This window comes from Pipistrellus kuhlii, unplaced genomic scaffold (assembly GCF_014108245.1).
Source record: "Pipistrellus kuhlii isolate mPipKuh1 unplaced genomic scaffold, mPipKuh1.p scaffold_m20_p_12, whole genome shotgun sequence".
In the NCBI taxonomy this organism is placed as follows: domain Eukaryota; kingdom Metazoa; phylum Chordata; class Mammalia; order Chiroptera; family Vespertilionidae; genus Pipistrellus; species Pipistrellus kuhlii.
This window is the reverse complement of record NW_023425427.1, coordinates 36,364,671-36,385,403: the sequence shown is the minus strand read 5'-3', so window position 1 is coordinate 36,385,403 and position 20,733 is coordinate 36,364,671. Positions and strand designations below refer to the sequence as shown.

At 45.4% G+C, this 20,733-nt stretch overlaps 1 protein-coding gene across 1 annotated transcript in view; it reads left to right on the top strand.

The window, feature by feature from the left end:
* GLDC (glycine decarboxylase) overlaps positions 1–20,733 on the top strand; it is a 74,813-nt gene that overhangs the window by 41,801 nt on the left and 12,279 nt on the right. The window contains exons 16-21 of the mRNA XM_036434053.2: positions 5,978–6,053; positions 13,095–13,220; positions 14,598–14,747; positions 15,996–16,108; positions 16,481–16,622; positions 19,345–19,456. Coding sequence (XP_036289946.1) covers positions 5,978–6,053; positions 13,095–13,220; positions 14,598–14,747; positions 15,996–16,108; positions 16,481–16,622; positions 19,345–19,456 — 719 coding nt within the window. The remainder of the gene's footprint in view (positions 1–5,977; positions 6,054–13,094; positions 13,221–14,597; positions 14,748–15,995; positions 16,109–16,480; positions 16,623–19,344; positions 19,457–20,733) is intronic.

Below are 20,733 nucleotides of genomic sequence, written 5' to 3'. Positions count from 1 at the left end.
AAATATATATATATTTTATTGATTTTGTACAGAGAGGAAGGGAGAGGGATAGTTAGAAACATTGATGAGAGAGTCATCAATTAGCTGCCTCTTGCACACCCCCTACTGGGGATATGCCCACAACCAAGGTACATGCCCTTGACCGGAATCGAACCCAGGACCTTCCAGTCCACAGGCCTACACTCTATCCACTGAGACAAACCGGTTTCGGCCCAAGGAAAGATCTTAAAAGGAGGTGAGAACAGGCATAATCAATGGCTCTCAAGCTTGCCTGTGTGTGAGAGTCCCCTGTGGGCTTGTTCTATTACTAAGCCCCTCCTCCGGAGTTTCTGATTCAGTAGGGGGTGGGGCCTGGGACTTTGCATTTCTAACAAATTCCCAGGTGATGCTGGTGTGCTGGTCTGACCACCATGCCGTAAAAACCACCGGTGTTTCAGGGGTCCCCAACCCAGGCTGTGTATTAGAACTATTTGGGGAGCATTGATGCTCTCTGGACCGCACAGAACATCCTCTCGTGGTGGGGCCCAGGTGTCACAGCTCCCCAGGCGATCCTCATGCACCGTAGGGTTGGAGCTTGTATGGGCCTGGAGGGACACCAAAGAGAATGAAATTCGATGCTGGCCTTTGAGAGCACCACCAGTCATGTGCATAGTTTACAGCAGAGAGTCAAACACCTGGTAATGGCCTCTTTGCCTCCTTTCCTGGGCTCACGGTTATCATCGATCACCTCTGATATGCTTTCCTGCTGAGTCTAGTGCAGCTTCAGAATCCTCCTCTACAGAGCTCCGGGAGAACGGATGTGGGGGACCTCTGAATAGGGACTATTTTCCAAAAAAACACACACAAAAATAGCACACTCAGAATGCCAGGAAGAAGAGAAAGGATGAAGGATGAAGAGCCATTCTTGGGGAAATATAAAGCAACAGGCAGAAGGGTCTGGCCTCCCCCAATTTCCTTAACTCTCAGAAGTATTATTTTGATGTTAGTAAGGCTCTAAAGCGGTGGTTCTCACACGCATCTGCATCCCCAGAATTTCTGATTTGGTGTGACTGGCTGGGCGGGAGCCAGGAATTTGCATTTCTAACAAGTTTCCAGGTGATCCTGATGCTGTTGTTTGAGAATCTCCAGTTTGAGAACCTCCGCTTTGAGGTGGTATCAGGTATCCAAAAGGTTAGAGCTGCTGGAACTATCCAGATGTTTCTTGACCAGAATTCAAAGGTTAAATGTCGAGCTTAGCTCCAATCAAGTTAGATACAGATAGTTAGACACATTCCAGAATGGCATGCTGAGAGAGTTTTATTCTAAGCTTATAGAAGTAGAGACCCAGGTAGCATTCGGGATTCTTAAGGTATGCAACAGTTTGGTTAAAATCCTGTTGCTCCCAAGATATCTGTACTGGTAAATTGTCAGTCATCCTGATCTGTAAACAGCTGAAAATACACACACGCACGCACACACCTCTGAAATCGCATTTCAGAGTGCACACTATAATGGTGTGGCCATCAGTGTGCACACTATAATGGTGTGTTAAAAACTATAAAAGGATTTTTACCAGGGAAAAGTAAAACAAGAATAGATCTGGCAAATCTAGATAGTTGATAATTTTTTTAAATGTATGCATTTTAAATTACTGGCACCAAAATTTAAAAAACGTTAGGATCCATAACATGATCATCTTCTGTAGGACACATCTTTAACACTCTCTGACGTGTGTGAATACAACATCCTATTTGAGACCACAAATGCCGTTTTTCAGCAAAGTTAAAATGAAATTCAGCAGTTGTTTTGGTGACTGCTGGGACTCACCCTAAATCATGAATTATAGCATATTTTGCAGATTGGCAAAATAGTTTCTGTTACTTTTTTATTAACAACAGCAGCTATAATAATCTCTCTCCAAATATTCCGATGTAGCTAACTTCTGAGAAATTTTTGATGGTGTCTGTAAACTCAGTCACCATAGTCCTTAAACAGAATAAAAAGATTACTTACGGCTGGCCAAGGATGTCTTCTGCTGTGTGTACATCGGTGACAAATGTACTCAATTACTGACCAACATGCCTTCTTTATAGGCTGCAATTAATTTTTTTTAAAATATGTTTTTATTAATTTCAGGAAAGTGGAGGGAGAGAGAGAGATAGAAACATCAATGATGAGAGAGAATCATCTATCGGCTGCCTCCTGCACAACCCCTCCTGGGGATTGATCCCGCAACATGAGCATGTATCCCGACTGAAAATTGAACCGTGAACTCCTGGTTCATTGGTCGATGCTCAACCTCTGAGCCACACCGGCCAGGCTGCAATTCATTTGTCATCTTAATTCATCTGAAGTTTTATGCCTAAGAAGTGCTAGGCTTTCCTCCTGTGAAATATTATGCAAAATCATCTAGAAGTGCAGGCCACCTTCCCTCCTCATCTCAGGTAGACGTATCATCTGCAATCTTACTTCTAAAATCTAGCAGAGGGTTACAAGTGTCCCTTGTGGTTGAGCTGGTTTGTATCAACTCCAGTTTATTATCACCTTGGGAGTCATTGTGCTTGTTACGTGTGTTCTAGCTTCTTCTGGTGTGCTGGATTTCTCTGGATTCTTTGTAGAATGAGATTGGGTTTTGGAAGAGGTTGTCAGTTTTTAGTCATTCTGTGTTAATCAGTATCGCATGTAGCCGTTCCTTCAGCAGCCTGAGTAAATGCCAGGACTGGCAGGACTTGTTTTTTGTTTTGTTTTGTTGTTGTTTTTAAAATATATTTTATTGATTTGTTACAGAGAGGAAGGAAGAGAAGAGAGATAGAGAGCTAGAAACATCGATGAGAGAGAGAGACATCAACCAGCTGCCTCCTGCATACCCCACACTAGGGATGTGCCCGGAACCAATGTACATGCCCTCGACCAGAATCGAACCTGGGACCTTTCAGTCCGCAGACTGACGCTCTATCCACTGAGCCAAACCGGTTTCGGCAGGACTTGCTTTTTTTTAAAACAGTTTAATCTTGTGTTACTCAGCACTTCTGTGGGTCTGAGGCTCCCTATCCACGAGAGTCCTCCTTTCGGTGGCTTGCTCTGCTGGTCCAGGCCACTAACTGCTTTATTTTAAAGAGAAGTCAGAAACTCACTATCCTGCCCAGCTGGCGTGGCTCAGTGGTCGGGCATCTACCTATGAACTAGGAGTCAGGGTTCAATTCCCAATCGGAGCACATGCCCAGGTTGCCAGCTCAATCCCAGTAGAGGACATGCAGGAGGCAGCTGATTAATGATTCTCTCCCCATTGATGTTTCTATCTCTCTCTCTCCCTCTTCCTTTCTCTCTGAAATAAATAAGAATATATTTTTTTAAAAAAGAAAGAAAAATTCACTATTCTAGCTGCCTCTCCATACCGAGTGGTTTTCTGATGATCTCTTAATCTGGGTTATGAAAATAAGCACTTACTTTCCATAATACTTTCTCACCAACAGGTGGCACTAATAACTCCCCTTTCTTTAAGAGTAGACCAGCACAGCAGTAAGCCATGTGTGGCATTTAGAACTTACCTTCCACACTTTTGAGTAGAAACATAGCTGACTTTAAGAGTGTCTCAGACAAAAATTTACAAATATCAAAACAGCATTTCTGATAAAATCTTTAGCATGTTGACTCTCTCTTTTTTTTTATATATAAATATGTTTTTACTGAGCCACACTGGCTGCCAGAGTTGTTGTTTTTTTTTAATATACAATTTTTACCCATCCAGCCTAGCTCAGTGCTTGAGCTTTGACCTATGAACCAGGAGTTCACAGTTCAATTCCAGGTCAGGGCACATGCTCAGGTTACAGGCTCCATCCTTAGTGGGATGTGTGCAGGAGGCATTTGGTCAATGATTCTCTCTCATCATTGATGTTTCTATCTCTCTCTCCTTTATTCTCCCTTCCTCTCTGAAATTAATAAAAATATGTTTTAGCCGAAACCGGTTTGCCTCGGTGAATAGAGCATGAGCCTGTGGACTGAAGAGTCCCAGATTCGATTCCAGTCAAGGGCACGTACCTTGGTTGCAGGCATATCCCCAGTGGGGGTGTGCGGGAAGCAGCTGATCGATGTTTCTCTCCAATCGATGTTTCTAACTCTCAATCTATCCCCCTTTCTCTCTGTAAAAAATCAATAAAATATATTTAAAATATATATATATATTTTTAAAAAAATATATAATTTTTTGTTTAACCACTATACTGTACACTTGAAACTAATTCAGAATAATACTGAATGTAAACTGTAATTGAAAAATAAACTTAAAAAAATTCCAATGCTCAACATTTCAGCTACAAAATAAAAGAAATCTTATCTAATGTATTCTTAAGCCTGTGCTTTTAGAGTATGATCTCAGAATTACTGGGTGATTAGAGGGATGAATGCCAAACCACTGGGTCTTCCACCGAGTCAAAGGATAGTGTAATTTTGCAAAATGAAGGAAATATGTATTTTGAATGGGATTAAAAAAACCTATTAGTCACTTCCCTTTCCTTCCTGCAGAGTGTACTGAGAACATTAAGGAACTGTTTAAGATTGACTCAGCGTCGCTCGCTGGGGTGTTAGTCATTAAGTGTGCTCTCAAAGGGGGCCTTTCAGGGCTGTTTTGTTGAGGACAGCCGGCCGCTCGCAGCTGTGAGCATGTGGAGCCTGGGAAAGCCGACCCTGAGATAGATAGAAGTGGTGCTACTTTCAAAGTGCATAGTTCTTGGGGGCAATTTTGTCATCGATGAAGTATTTGGTGACATAAGAAAATATTATAGCCCTGACCGGTTTGGCTCAGTGGATAGAGCCTCGGCCTGCGGACTGAAGAGTCCCTGGTTCGATTCCAGCCAAGGGCATGTACCTTGGTTGCGGGCACGTCCTCAGTAGGGGGAGTGCAGGAGGCAGCTGATTGGTGTTTCTCTCTCATCAGTGCTTCTAACTCTCTCTCCCTGTTCCTTCCTCTCTGTAAAAAAATCAATAAAATATATATTTAAAAAAAAAGAAATCATTATAGTTTTAGGTGTGATAGTTGTAGTTACATTAAAAAAAGAAATAATTGCTATCTTTGAAAGATACGTATTGAAGTTTGAATTGACAATTGACATGATTGAGTTTTGTTTCAAAATAATCTAGTGATACTTTCTAGAGTGAGGAGGGTGAGTGAGGGATATAGTTGGAAATAAGATTGACCATTTATAATCATAAAAGCATAATATGCAAATTGACCGAATGGCCAAACAGTGGAATAACCTTCTGGATGAAGCTTGGACTGCACTGCAGCCGCAGGATCAAGGCAGCCACCGCGAATTTTGTGCATCAGGCCTACTCTTGCACGAATTGTGTGCATTGGGCTTCTAGTTTTATATAATAAAAGGCTAATATGCAAATCGACCAGATGGCAGAACAGCTGGTAGCTGTGACGCGCACTGACCACCAGGGGGCAGCCATTCAACTCAGGAGTTGACCCATAGTGGTCCGTGCGCCCCTACAGGGGGAGTGCCACTCATCCAGAGGCTGTGCTCACAGCTGATGAGCACAGCCGCGGTGATTGGAACCTCTCCCACCTCTGCGGCAGTGCTAAGGATGTCCGACTGGTGGGGAAACCCCGCTGGAGTGCACACATTTCATGCACCGGGCCTCTAGTAATCCAATAACTGTTAAAGCTGAGTGATGGGCACACCGGGGTTCCTTATATTCATTATTTTTGTATAATTTTGAAATTTTCCATAATAAAAAGGGGGTTTTAGGTTCATAGTACGGAGGAAGGATGGAAAAGCCCATCTCTGAGTGGGAGTGGGTGAGCTTTAGGGTACAGACTGGGTGCTGTTCAAGTCCTGTGGGCTCGTGCAGAGATCTACCATGAGCTTTCCAAGGTGTTCAGGAGTGACTTTGTGTCATTTGTTGGCAAGCACATGACCCGGCCGCAGTAAATATTGAATGGATAAATGAAAGCAAAAAGGCCCAAATCCTAATCCTTCTCTTCTTGCCTTTGCAGTGGAGCCCAGGGGGAATATGCCGGGCTGGCCACTATCCGAGCTTACTTAGAAGGGAAAGGAGAGGGACACAGAACGGTGAGTATGGGCACGTGGTGCTTGCCCACCACCGGGTGGCATCTGGTCTAGTTCCCAAGATCCCTTTCACTCTGTGGGACACTCCCTCCAAGCTTTCTTGGGAGCAGCTGCGGGAACATATAATCAAGAAACAAATTTCTGTGGACTGGCCATTACGATTCTTGCCTCTAAGACCCTTCACTGCACCATTCTGAGGGAAAACATACAGAGATAAAAAGGCTTTTGCTCAAACTCTGTCTGTAAAAGCCTGCCAGTTGGCCATGAAACTGATTTCCTGAGGGAGTAAGGGGCAGGAATGTTGCCATTCCAAGCCTCCTGTCCTTGGCGCAGCCCTGGCCCCAGGCCTGGGAAAGGACGGAGGCTGAGCTGTAATTCTCTGTAACTCCCACTGTGCCCAAGCACAGTTCTGGTCAGATGTGTGCTCAAAAAATACTGAGTCAAGAAATGCTCCATTAAATGATGTCAGCTCTAAGCAATGATGGAAGATGTGGAGCAGAGTTAATGGTTCTGCTTTATCATTAGCTTTGGCTACGAGAGTCTAGTCTCCAGGGTCCAAGCTGTTCTTGTGGGGACTAGCGGGTACAAATGGGCTCGAGGGGACCCACCCTCATCTCCTGAGGCAGTGCCTGTGGCAGTTGATCTGACACAGGCTTCCAATTGTGGCTGAAGGAGTGGCCTGCGTGTTGGTGATGACCACGGCTTAGCTGGAACCTCCACAAAGTTCACAGGTGGGGTTCTTAGACGGAGCAGTGGATGGGAGTCCAGAGCAGGACAGAAGGGTCTGCCCAGCGAGGAGCGTTAGAGAAAAGGGTGATCGGGTGGTGTGCCTGCCGAGTAAGTGGGATATGATAGGTGGTGCCCGGTCTTAGTCCATTTCTGGTTTTATTAAAACTGGGATTGCTTGTGGCTAGCTGCCTGGATTTTGCAATGAGGGAATCTAAAAACCGTTTCACTTCCCTTTCACAAAAAAGGAGAGAGGGGAGAGAACATTTTTCTCTTTCATTCCCTGGCTAATTCATTCTGATTTCACGTGTGTTTCCGCAGGCCTTTGACCCGGCTAGGGAATAGAACTGATTTTCAAAGACCTTTGGAAACCAGGACATTCACTAATTGAATAAATTATTGACCACTGGCTACGCGCAAGGCACTGTGTGTGCCAGTCCAGAGACACAGCCTCTGGCATTCCAACTTGTGTGTGTGTTGTTGTTGTTTTTTTTCACTTGAGTTTTCTCGTGGTTTTGAATTCTTTAGCTTTCTAAGGAAGGGTTGGTTTAGAGCTACAGCATTGTTTTTGGACCGCAGAGCCTCAGCACTGTCATCAATTCAGAAAGGAATGTTGAGGCTCCCGTTGTCCAGCGAAAAGATAACAGACGACTGATATTAAGGGTTCCCTCTTCTATTTTTTTCTCCTTGGCCCCTATGCACTGAGGTAGCCCCTGGAGCGCCTCATCCTCATGCTCTTTAATCAGGAGGTGTCTGGGGATCTTGGGAAGGGATCTCTGTGGTCATCTCCATGTTGTCCCCTCCGCGATCCCACTCTCGCTCATGGAAGGCTAGCGAAGAGCTCATGACAAAGGGCCGGCTGAAATGCAGGTTCCACCCTCTGTGATGCTTCCCGCCCTCCTTGTTTCCCAGCTCCCCGGTTTGACACCCAGACATATATGTGATTGTTCACGAGGTGGGAACCCAACTGGAAAGGTCCAAGAGAAAGGATGAGAGACCTTTGGATTGGGCCTGAGCAGAGTCCTTTACTCACTGATTCTTTTCGCGCCCTCCCTCTCCCCCCCATACATACACACCTTGTGTTTCTCTCTCCACCCCTCGAGTGTGATGTTTCTTCTGGTGCCATGGCCCACATTGCTGTCGCTGGGATGTCCTGAAGGCTCCCCCATCCTGCAGCGGGGAGGGGAGCTGGCGCCGCCTTGTAAGAAGGGGAGGAAGAAGCAGGGGAGGCCACCCAGTTGCTGAGTTTGTGGAAAATACAGATCATCAGCTTGGAAATGCTGGCACCCCTTTTTGATGAAAGATTTTAACGAAGGCTGACTTTTTCAGTTAGAGAAGAAGAACGTGGCTTGTTTACATCAGGCGAGTCTGAGACAGCTGCTCCTGCACAATAGACTCTGATGGAACCCATTCCGATGTGAAGGGTGGGGAAGTCATGTGCCACGGAACCACCCAGGGTCCTGATGGCTCTCTTGTGTCAGGCTGGTATTGGAAGTTAGTTTCACGTTGCTCTTAGGTTAAATTTCAGGCGCTCTTAAGAACACAACAGCCAAGTTCTTGATTTACCCGTTTCGTTTGGGAGAATGCATATTTAGTTATCAGATTCTTATATTGCAATCACCATGTGCCGGGCCCTGTCCTAAACACTTTGTAATAACTCACTTTGCTAGTCAAAAACTGTGTTTCCTATACAAAGGGAAGACATTGAACAAAAACAACAACAAAGAAACACCTTCCAAAAGTTTATATGTATTTTTTCTCTTCCCAATTTCCTGAGGCAAAGCAATGGCCTTCGGTTGTTCCGTTTTTACCATGAGTGAGAATTGATTTCTCTTGTAAAGGAGCGTTACCCTGAATCCTTCAGGGATCAGCTATGTTGGTTCTACACCAGACAGATTGGGGACTTTGGAAAACACAGCACCTCTAAATGGGTACTAACGGGTTAGTTTTGGATTAATCTAAATCATCAAATCTGGATCCTGCTGTTTCTATATCCCTTGTAACACCACAATTCTAAAGCGTGAAAAAATTATCTAAAAAACAAATAGAGTGTGGAAAAATTAACATTAAAAAATAAAGTTTCCTAGATCATTGTAGAAAACCAGAAATGTCTAACAGCAACTTATAAAAGAATCATTGACAAAACCACTGAGGCTTTTTCCCCCACCTACTACGCTTTATATCAGAATGTGTATTAATTTTCAGTGGCTGCTGTAACAAATTACTACAAAATTAGTGGGTTAAAATAATACACATTCATTTTCTTACAGTACGTGGAGGCTTAGAGTTTGCAATTGGTTTCACTTGGCTCAAGTCAAGGTTTTGGCGGGGCTGGTTCCTTCTGAGGGATTCAGAAAAGAATGTTTCTCTGCCCGTGTCTGGAGGCCTCCTTCATTCCTTGGCTCACGGCCCCTTCCTGCCATCACGCCAGCCTCTGTTCAGTCATCACATCTCCTACTTCCTTTGTAATCAGATCTCCCTCTTCCTCCCTCTGATGAGAACACTTGTGAATACATTTGGAGCCCAGCCTATAATTCAGATTTCAAGAGGAATGCTAAGGTTCCAGTTGTCCAGTGACTAACAGATGACTGACATTAAGAGTTCCCTCTTCTGTTTTTTTTTCCTCCTCACACTGAAGTAGCCCCTAGAGCTCCTCATCATTATGCTCTTTCACCCTCTCCATGTTGCTTCTTCCTGTCTTAAGATCCTTAGTCTCTCATCTCAAGACCCTTCACTTAATCACATTGGCAAAGTCCCCTTGCCATAGATTTTGGGGATAGGAAGTGGGCATCTTTGGAGGCCCGTTATTCAGTGTACCATGGGGTGGTTGACATTTTTAGTTTGAATGTTTTCTTTTTGTTAATCTTTACCCAAGGGTATTTTCCCATTGATTTTTAAATATATTTTTTTATTGATTTTACATAGAGAGGAATTGAGAAGGATAGAGAGTTAGAAACGTCAATGAGAGAGAAACATTGACCAGCTGCCTCTTGCACACCCCCTACTGGGGATGTGCCCGCAACCAAGGTACATGCCCTTGACCAGAATGGAACCTGGGACCTTTCAGTCCGCAGGCCGACGCTCTATCCACTGAGCCAAACCGGTTTTGGCTTTCCATAGATTTTTAGAGAGAGTGGAAGGGAGGGAGAGAGACACAGAGAGAGAAACCTCTATGTGATAGAGACACATCGATTGGTTTCCCTTCACACGCACCCCAACCTGGGCCTGGGATCAAGCCTGCAACCAAGGTACGTGCCTTTGACTGGAATCAAAGCCGTGACCCTTCAGTCCACAGGCCGGCATCCTGTCCACCGAGCCAAACTGGCTGGAGCTTAGCTTGAATATTTTTGTTTCAGCAGAACTTCCCTGATATGAATTCTCCACGTAGGCTTTTAACAAGTATTTTATATTCATTTTTAAGACATTCGCCTTTCCCTTCCTTGATCAATGTTCGGCCCCTAGGGATCCTTTTATACCACGATCCTTTGGTGGAATAAAAATACCTTGTGAGAAAGTACAAGTGTCTCTAGCTTTGGTCCTGAGAAATGAAAGAAAATTCAATACAAATGGGAGGCATTTAAACAAGAAAATGGATTTGAGGATACCACCGCATAACCAGCATGAGATGAGGAGCTTTTCAAAAGAGGCACAAACTCGCTGTCAGCAGAAGAGTGACAAAGTACTTCCATGTGTGCCTCCGGTTACAGTTCTCTTTTTGTGCACTTGTGTTTTTACTAAGTAGGCGACTTTGCCGTTTTTGAGGAAACAGCTGAAGCTAAGTTTTCCATTTTATAATGTGCATCCATTTCTCTTCAAAGGGTTGCAATATTGTTCTAATACTGAAAAAATGAAAAAGGAGCCTGGCTGGTATGACTCAGTGATTGAGCATCAACCTATGAACCAGGAGGTCACAGTTCATGCCTGGACAGGGCACATGCCTTAGTCGCGGGCTGGGTCCCCAATGAGGGCATGCAGGAGGCAGCTGATCTATGATTCTCATTATTGATGTTCCCATATCTCCCTCTCCTCTCCCTTCCTCTCTGAAGTCAATACAAATAATTTTTTAAAAATATATATTTTATTGAGTTTTTTACAGAGAGGAAGGGAGAGGGACATGAGCTAGAAACATCAACAAGAGAGAAACATCGACTAGCTACCTCCTGCACACCCCCTACAGGGATGTACCCGCAACCAAGGTACACTCCCTTGACTGGAATTGAACCCGGGACCCTTCAGTCTGCAGGCCGATGCTCCATTCATCGAGCCAAACCATTGGTTTCAGCCATATAAATTTTTTTAAAAAAATAAAGGATTATTTTCAGGGTGCTTGTTGCCTTTTTGTTTGTTTGTTTTCTTTTAGGAAAAGTCTGTAATGCATTTTCCTGTACTGGGGCATCGTCCAATTTACTTGAGCATGTGTTTTTGCCTGTGTTCATGTGACTTTGGGGGAGGAAATGAAAGTGATTTAAATCTGGGAATTCTAGCATTGCATCCACCATCCACTTTTCACAAAAATTCGATAGATCTTTAAGCTCTATGACACACTTTTTCTTGATTTCTTCAACCTGAAGTGGCCTCCCCTTTTCTCTTATTCCAAGGCTACCCCCTGCGTGTGCCCCCCCCACCCCCCCGCCCCTGATGGCTGTAGACATTTATGTATACACGTGGCAGCATTGTCAGTGAGCAAGTTGTGTGGGCACAGGGCAGAGGCTGACCAGATTCAGTGCTTAGTTTATGATTCTCATGGGAACTGACAATTCATTGCACAGAATAAACAACCAATGAAGGGTGACACTGGGAGGCTTTGGAATTCTGTCTGCCCTTGTCATGTCTCTTGGAGCTCAGCAGAGCCAAGCAGGGCACAGGCACCGTGTTGTGGGCGCTTGAGTCCTGGAGTTGAGCTTCTGATGTGATGTCTTTGTAAGGTACTGAGTGCGTATTCTAACTGAGACCAGGTTAGCATGAGCCCAGGTGTGTTTTCGGTGTGCTGGGATAAAGGAGCAAAGTACTCAGGGAACGTTATTTGGGCATCCAAACAGAAACTCCTCTTTTGGACAATGTTTTGCGATGCGGTAACAATGAAATTGCAGCAGATTTTAAGGCACTAGCAGTCAGTTTAAATAAAGGAAGTGGCTCCTATTTACTTTGTGCTCCAAGCATGTTGTAGGGCAAGCATGTCAAACTTGTGGCCCACGAATATTTTTGTGGCCCAGGCAATATAACGGTATATAAGAAACGTTTTAATAAAAATTTCGTAACTTCTTGTTTGTAATACCCTGCTATACCTAATTATTAATAACAAACTACAACGTTCACTAATGACTGATTACTATAATCGTGTTGCATTCATTTCCCTTAACGCACCTTATGTGCAGGCCCACCATTTCTCTCTACTTAAACTAGCAGCGAATGTTTTAGCAGTTGACTGCCAAGTCATTAGTCTTGTACTGACTTGTTTGGTGTGTGCAAAATACTTTGCTTTCAGAGTACAAGAAAAATAAGTTTATCTGCATTACACTTTATTAATTTGTGCAGTTATTTAGTGTCTGGTAAGTTAATGTTCAAGAAAAAAAATATTAATTTTTATTAAAATGTTCTATTAGCCCTGGCCAGTTTGGCTCAGTGCGGCCTGTGGACTCAAGGGTCCCGGGTTTGAATCTGGTCAGGGGCATGTACCTTCGTTACAGGCGCATCTCCAGTGGGGGGTGTGCAGGAGGCAGCTGATTGATGTTTCTCTCTCTCTCTCTCTCTTTTTTTTTTTAAAATATATTTTATTGATTTTTTACAGAGAGGAAGGGAGAGAGAGAGAGAGCTAGAAACATCAATGAGAGAGAAACATCGACCAGCTGCCTCTTGCACACCCCCTACTGGGGATGTGCCCGCAACCAACGTACATGCCCCTGACCGGAATCGAACCTGGGACCTTTTAGTCCATAGACCGACGCTCTACCACTGAGCCAAACCAGCTTCGGCGATGTTTCTCTCTTATCGATGTTTCTGGCTCTCTGTCCCTCTCCCTTTCTCTCTGTAAAAAAAAAAAATCAATAAGATAAAAAAATAAAATGTTCTGTTATTTTATGTTATGATTACTCATTTATCCCAGCTCTTTGTACTCAGCATGTCTCTATCGAAATAAACCCACGTTTCTATGAAAATTGAAGCTTTTGTTTATTGCGGCCCACATGAACTTGAACCTTGTTTATTTGGCCCGTGTTAGCCTTGGAGTTTGATATGCTTGTTGTAGGGCTTTTCTGTCATTATGAATAGCCGCCGGGTGATTATTCATCCTCCTTCCTTCCTTTCATTTCCATTCCTAAGGTTTGCCTCATTCCGAAATCAGCTCATGGGACCAATCCCGCAAGTGCCCACATGGCAGGCATGAAGATTCAGCCTGTGGAGGTGGATAAATATGGAAATATCGACACAGCTCACCTCAAGGCCATGGTACCCACCTTCCACTTAGCAGATGGGAGCGGTATGGGTTGGGAAGAGGTGGTGGGGGTCAGGGGCTGGATGGTTCATGTCAGCATTAGCTTCTGCATTCTAATGAAAAGACTGCAGTTCCTCCTCTGAACGGGTCTGGGGAAAAATGGCGTCAAGTCAGAAAACCTAACTGTGTCTGTAAGAACAATTAAAGGCAACAGTCACAGTTTTGCTCCAGAATTAAGCGGACCACAGTCTGGCCTTCCATGTCTTTCAGGGAGCAGGTTCTTTAAATTGAAATCCTATTCTCTAATGTATGCATGAGTAAGAAACTGAATGAATTATTCATGGTGGTAGTGAAGGTACTCCATACAGGACCTGCCTACTCCTGCCCAACCTACCCATACTCTTTCCCCTATTAATAATCACACTGGTAGCCACGGTGTTTCTCAATCTTCGTGTTGGGAATTAAAACGTAAATGTAGATTTTGCAAATGCCTGTGGCCACCCCAGCCATTACCTGCTGAATATCGGGCAGCTTTCCACCCTCCTTTCTAACACACCATCCCCCACTCCCAACCTCCCAACCTCCAGGAAGAGGTTGCCTAGCAACCGTATCTGCTTTCCACTGGTGGACTGGAGGCTGCATCTTAAGAGGGAAGGAAATCAGTTGAATAGCAATGTGATTTTTGTCAGGGTTATTAGGCATGGAGTCTGGGAACCTCAAGTAACTGATTTCAAAAGGGAAGCTGAAAATACACAACAGTGCTCATCTCTCTCACTCACCTCTCCTCTTCCAGCAATCCCCACAAAGTTTTTATCAACAGCTATCTTGGGCCAATATAGGTTATTGACATTAAAATTTTGTTTTCATTTTCCTACAAGCCTGCACTTGACTTGCTGGCGGGAACTTTTTCACATGCTTTCCTTTTAGATATGTTTGCCTTCTGTCAGGAGGAAACCTGAGGGAGATTTCTTTCCTCAGAGCAGGAGCACTTCTTATGGGAATTCTAATTTCCATAGAATGGGAGGGAAATGGAATAATGGTAAAATGAGCAGAGAGAGATTAATTGTGGAAATATACATGTTTGGAACTAAAAAGATCTGAAATAATTACTGAGACGACTTCAACCAAAGGAAAACCACTTTAGAGACTTGAGCCCAATCTGTCCAAAAATCTTCTGAGCAGTGTTTTTGGTCTTGACCCTGGAGACCTAGCCTGAAGGGATCTTATTATTTCATTGGAATGACTAATGAAGGGAATCATGGCTGTAGATCAGAAATGAAAAGACCAAGAATTCATCTTTCTTAATCCTTTACAATAAAAAGCAAGGATTTGTTTGCCTAAGAAAGAAGGGTTTCTTCCTTTGTCTCCTTCTGCCCCTTTCTATCTCACAGGTGGATAAACACAAGGAGAACCTGGCAGCCATCATGATCACGTACCCATCCACCAATGGCGTGTTTGAAGAGAACATCGGCGACGTGTGTGATCTGATTCACCAACACGGAGGCCAGGTTTACCTGGACGGGGCAAATATGAACGCTCAGGTGGGCAACATGAGATGGGAACCCTGAGAAAGTTGTTAAGTGAGAAAAAATTCCTTTTCTCTGACCTTTGAAGGTTGTCTTACACATGACACTGTGTTCAGAATTGAGGATGACAGTTTCAAAGGAAGTCCCCGGATTTCACTGAGGTTACAGATCCTAAATGAGTGATGGGAGACGCTGGGGAGGAGGAAACACAGTTGAAAGGAAGGGGAAATGAGTTGAGAGCCTTTAGCTTGTCAAGGGTGTGATCCCTCTGGGGGTGCGAGAGACAAGCTCACCTGACTGCCTTCCTGAGGGAATTCAGACCCCAGTTCTGGCCACCCGTGAATGTTGATCTGCCATGACCTTGGACAAGCCATTAAACGGCCTTGGGCTTCAGCTTCCAGCTTCGTTAGTGGGAAACAGCTGAATCGTTCTTCCCCTGAGGGCAGATTTTGGCCAGAGTGTGTGTGTGTGTGTGTGTGGGGGGAGGGGGCGTGGAGAAAAGGAGAAGGCTTCTGTGGTGTGTAAGGAGTGTCATTATCTCTCTCAGAGACTTCCTAACTTAATTCTCATTGCTTATTGGTTCTATTTCAGACCCTTTCTGCTTTCCTTTGCTTCTGTCTGATTCCCTTTGTAAGTGTCATCCAGGGATGGTCTGTTGCTTCACTGGCAGAAACGCACTCTTTATCTCTGCCCACATTCCAAACCAGCCCTGATGCCAAAGGGGCAGGGGCGGCGTCGTTGAATGTTGTTGTTGGCATCGGGATGGTCTCAGGAAAACTGTCCGCCTCCCTTCCTCTCCCTGGGCTCAGCGACCTCTTGGGCAGCCCTCCAGCTCCTCCCATCAGGGTGCCCAAAGGAACCGCTCGGGGAAAGTGCCGGGGGGGGGGGGGGGGGGGGGGGGGGGGGGAAGGGGGACGGGAGAGAGTGAACTGCTGGGGTGAGAGGTGCCCATGTCAGTTGCAAGGAGTACAGCCGTTCTTGTGCGGGGGGGCACTTTCTCTCTCTGCTCAGCGGGCGGATAATTAGGAATTGACTGTACATTCCACTCTGCATTTTAGAATCTAAATGGTCAGCTGCCGTTTCCACAGAAACCACAAGGCATGCTGCCTATGGAATGCCAGGCTTCCCTGCAGGCCTCAGCCAGGCCGGAGGGTGTGCCTGTGAGCAGCTCTGCCTGCCTTTCCTCCGCGGGGAGGGCCCGCCCCTCCAGAGCACCCTTTCCAGTTCCTGACTCTGACTGTTGGCTCTTTCCCATTGTGGAAGGTGGGGATCTGTCGTCCTGGAGACTTTGGGTCTGATGTCTCGCACCTGAACCTTCACAAGACCTTCTGCGTTCCCCACGGAGGGGGCGGCCCTGGCATGGGGCCCATCGGAGTGTGAGTTCTGGGCTGCTGGGTTCAGCATGGCCTTGGACACTGGGAATGAAAGAACAGCCCCAAACCTGCTATTATTCCCGTTGAGGTCTTCAGGTGCCGAAGTTACCTGCCTGTAATGTGTCTATAGGGGCTGGGATAGGATCAGTGAAATAGATGCTTCTAGGGTATGTCCAAAGAAGACCATAATTAGATTTTATTAACCACTTGTTAACCAGTGGAGGAGGAAGGCCGGGACGCTTCCTGAACGTCTGCCTTAGAGCTGTCAGGTTCCTCTGTCGGGAGCAGAGCTTCCTGAGAGGGCCCAGCGCGTACCTGGCTGGTTGTTGTAGTGGATCTTTTCACATCTTCTGAATTTGTACTAAAAAACGACAGGAAGAAGCATCTTGCCCCTTTCCTGCCCAGTCATCCTGTCATTTCGTTAACGTCTGATGAGGACGCCCGGCCCGTGGGCACCGTCAGCGCAGCCCCGTGGGGCTCCAGTTCCATCTTGCCCATTTCATGGGCTTACATTAAGGTGAGGCCTGTGAATGTGTGTTAGCTGGGCCGGGGTGTGTGATGTGTGGGTGGGGAACTAAGATCTCAGACTTCCTCCTTAGCTTGAAAATGGAAAAAAAAAAAAAAAAAAAACAAACACAAAAAAAACCCCACCACAACCTGAGATGTGATTAGTGAAGATTGCCGATGTCTTTGGGTGGAAGAAACCGTCCTACAGAGACCAGCTAAAAATGCGTTTCATCTCGTCTTCATTATGCTATTTCCTTTGGGTCCTCACGGCGGGTTTTAACGGCAGAGAAATTAACACACCAGCTCTGTTTTTCCAGACAGAGTTTAAGTTCTGTGAGTCATGCGGCTATCCTGGCCACGTCATCTGGTTTCCTGGAGGATTTGTGTGACCTCTTGCAAGGGAAAAACAGTGTGCTTACTAAAGTCTTACCCGTGGTTGGATTTATCCTGGGATAAATTCTAGGAATACATCTTACTTCACTTGGTAGTTCTCGGAAGCCTGGAGGGTCAGATGAAAAGTGGCAGGCATTTGCTGAGGGTGGTGGTTTCCCGAAGCTCTTTGCCCTTTATGGCCTGTGGAACTGCCCTCTCGGGGGTAATTAGACTTTGTCAGAAAACAGGCTTCCTTCCTTTGTGTTCCTCCAAAAAAACAAAAACAAAACAAAACACCACTAGCGCCAGAGTTTACGAAGCTCTTGTTCAAACTGGCCTGCCGCCTCCTAGGCGGACAGGACTGGGTATGGGATAAGAGCATTCCTTCAGCTGCTTCATCAGAGCAGCCTCCCCACATTGGCTCCCCTCTGTAAAGGAAGAGGGGCTTCTGGCGAAACAAAACCTCACGCTCAGCTATGCAGATCATGCCGGTGGCTCACTGGGGCTGGCTGTTCTTCTTGCGCAGTGTGGCGTTTATGATTCTTAGGGAAAACTCTCCGGGAAGCTCGGAACAATTCTGTACCTCAGAAGCAAAAAACCTTCTTTGTAAAATGACCCTCGAGCTATTTTGCAACTGGGAGACAACAAAAACCATCATACTAAAGGCCTGCTTCTTTTGCAAACAGAATCTAATAATTCCCAGCTCCCTTTGGGTCCCATGGTCTTGTAAACCTCGGTTATTGGCGATGGACCATGATTTGGGTTGGGGATGATTTCCCACAGATAGAAAATAAATGCCCTAGGATGGCTTGGCCATGTGCCGGGAAAACCAGGCAGAGCCTCCGGGTAAGAGTGAAAAGTAAAATAGGGTTTGAGCAATCCCTTGACTTGGGGCCTTGTCTTTATTTCACCTGGACTCTGGAACTACCTCTCCACTCCCTGTTTCAGTGCATCTTGGACATTCTCCCTAAAGGCCCCAAGTTCACGCCTTGCTTCCCTTTGCAGTCACTGCTGGGTCTCACTAGCCTACATAGAATTCTCAGGGGATTCTTCAAAAACGCACATGCCTAGGTCCCGAAGAGAATCAAATACAGCGCATGTAGGGGAGGCCTTGGCCATAGAGCTGCTCAGTAGCTCTGAAATACAAGTAAAAAAGCTAGTCGCTGAGCCAAGTCCAAGTCCTCCCTAGCAAAAGTTTGAGGCTTGCAGAGGCAGTCACAAGGCACCAGACTCTCCAGTAACTCCCAGACTGCAGCTGTGTGCTTTCCCTTCTACGCCTCTGTTTTTGCCATTCTTTTCACCTGGAGTGTCTTTCCCCTTTCTGGTCTATCCCAATTCTACCCATTTAAAAAACACACAAAAAACATATATATATTTTATTGATTTTTTTACAGAGAGGAAGAGAGAGGGATAGAGAGTTAGAAACATCGATGAGAGAGAATCATCAATCAGCTGCCTCTTGCACACCCCCTACTGGGGATGTGCCCACAACCAAGGTACATGCCCTTGACCGGAATTGAACCTGGGACCTTTCAGTCCGCAGGCTGACGCTCTATCCACTGAGCCAAACCAGTTTCAGCTCTACCCATTTTTAAATTTCCACTCACATTCTAACTCTTCCCATGAACCTTTCTGTGACCAGCCTGGCAAATGTGTCTTCTCCTGACTTTGGACTTTAGTGCCTCTGTTGTTTTATTTGATGCTTTCTCTTGTGCTTTACATTAGTTCTTTATTTAATACCTACCAAGCCTCCATCCTATGTGATGTATTCTGGGAAGAAGGTACGCAATAAAAACAGTGCAATCTTGACTTTACGCTCTTTGCTTCTGATGACCTTCACCCCATATAATCACAGAGGCTTATGAGCCACCAGAAAAAGGGATAATTAAACCCAGCAGTTGTTATACATAAATGGCCTTGACTGTGGACAGTTGGAAGATAAACCACACAAAATTGATTCAGTGGGGATTTTGGTCAAGATCCCAGGGGATTCTAGGCAGTCATCAAGACATCTCAAATTCACAGTAAACAAACAAACAACTCCCCTAAATGAGTATAACCTAAAATAATTCTTTTTCCTTTTTAGATAACACAGCAGTCAGCAGTCAATTTTACCCTGCTGTAGGCTTTGTTACTATAATAAGCAATGTAAAATTACCGTTCAAAGGAGAAAAGCAAAAACTGTTTCAGGATTAGAGAGGACTGAAAGATATCCTTGTTAGGGTTTCCACCTTACGTGCAATTTACAGTGATGGTGGGCTGACTTTCTTTGTGGGGAGATTTCTTTGGAGGTGCCTTTGGTTTGTGCCCCTTGGGTTTACCTGCTCCATAGTTGACAGCTCTTTTTCCCTCTGTTACAGATGATGGGAGGCAAGGGCCTTAAACAAGCCACAGAAGTTGCTATCTTGAATGCCAACTACATGGCCAAGAGATTAGAAAAACACTACAGAGTCCTTTTCCGGGGTGCAAGAGGCAAGTATTAAATTTAGTCACTTTGGGTTTTTCTTGATTAAATCAAGTTTGTCCTAGTAGATCTGTTTTTCTGCAGATGCTGGAAAACTTGTATTTCTGAGTATATACCAGAGAAAAGTATAGTTATTGGAAACTAGAGGCCTGGTGCATGAAATTTGTGCACACGAGTGTGTGTCCCTCAGCCCAGTCTGCACCCTCTCCAATCTGGGACCCCCCAGTCGGGCCTAAACAAGCAGTTGGACATCCCTCTTACAATCCAGGACTGCAGGCTCCCAACTGCTTGCCTACCTGTCTTCCTGATTGCCCCTAACCACTTCTGCCTGCCAATCGGATCACCCCCTAACCACTCCCATGCCAGCCTGATTGATGTCTAACTGCTCCCCTGCCAGCCTGTTTGCCCCTAATTGCCCTCCCTTATAGGCCTGGTCATCCCCAAGTACCCTCCCCTGCAGGCCTGGGCCCCCCCCCCCCCAACTGCCCTTCCCTGCAGGCCCGGTCGCCCCCAACTTATTGATGAGGATGAAGCTGGAGAGGTAGCATGGGGCCTTGAAAGTCTTGGGAGGCCCAGAACTTGACCTCTGAGGCAGAAAGGTTTTTGAGGAGAGGAATGACAAGATTAAGAGAATGTTGAAATCATTAAGACAGTGGCGTGGGATAAACATGCTATTAAAAGTAGAATCAGTGAGTCTTAGTTACTGATAAGTTGAGTGTGAAGATATATTTTAGGTATGCCTCTTAGGGTTGTAATAGAGGCAATAATATATGGAAATGATGGGAGGGGATGGAGTCAGGTAGATATGCTGAGGACACAATCTCTGAGAACAGACTCTTGGAAGTGGGGAGACCTAAGAAAGAGTTTCGAAAAACTAGAGCAAAACCCCTAAAACAGATGGCTACATTAAGAGGGTCCCTGGCCAGTGTGGCTCAATAGATAGAGCATCAGCCCGAAGATTAAAGGGGTCCTTGGTTTGATTCCAGTCAAGGGCACGTACCTAGGTTGCAGAATCCTCCCTGGCCCGAGCAACCAATTGATGTGTTTCTCTCACATCAATATTTCTCTCTTGTCTTTCCCTCTCTCTTCTTTCATCTCTCTAAATATCAACGGGAGCCGAAACCGGTTTAGCTCCATGGATAGAGCGTTGGTCTGTGGACTAAAAGGTCCCAGGTTCGATTCCAGTCAAGGGCATGTACATTGGTTGCGGGCACATCCCCGGTGGGGGGTGTGCAGGAGGCAGCTGGTCGATGTTTCTCTCTCATCAATGTTTCTACCTCTCTAG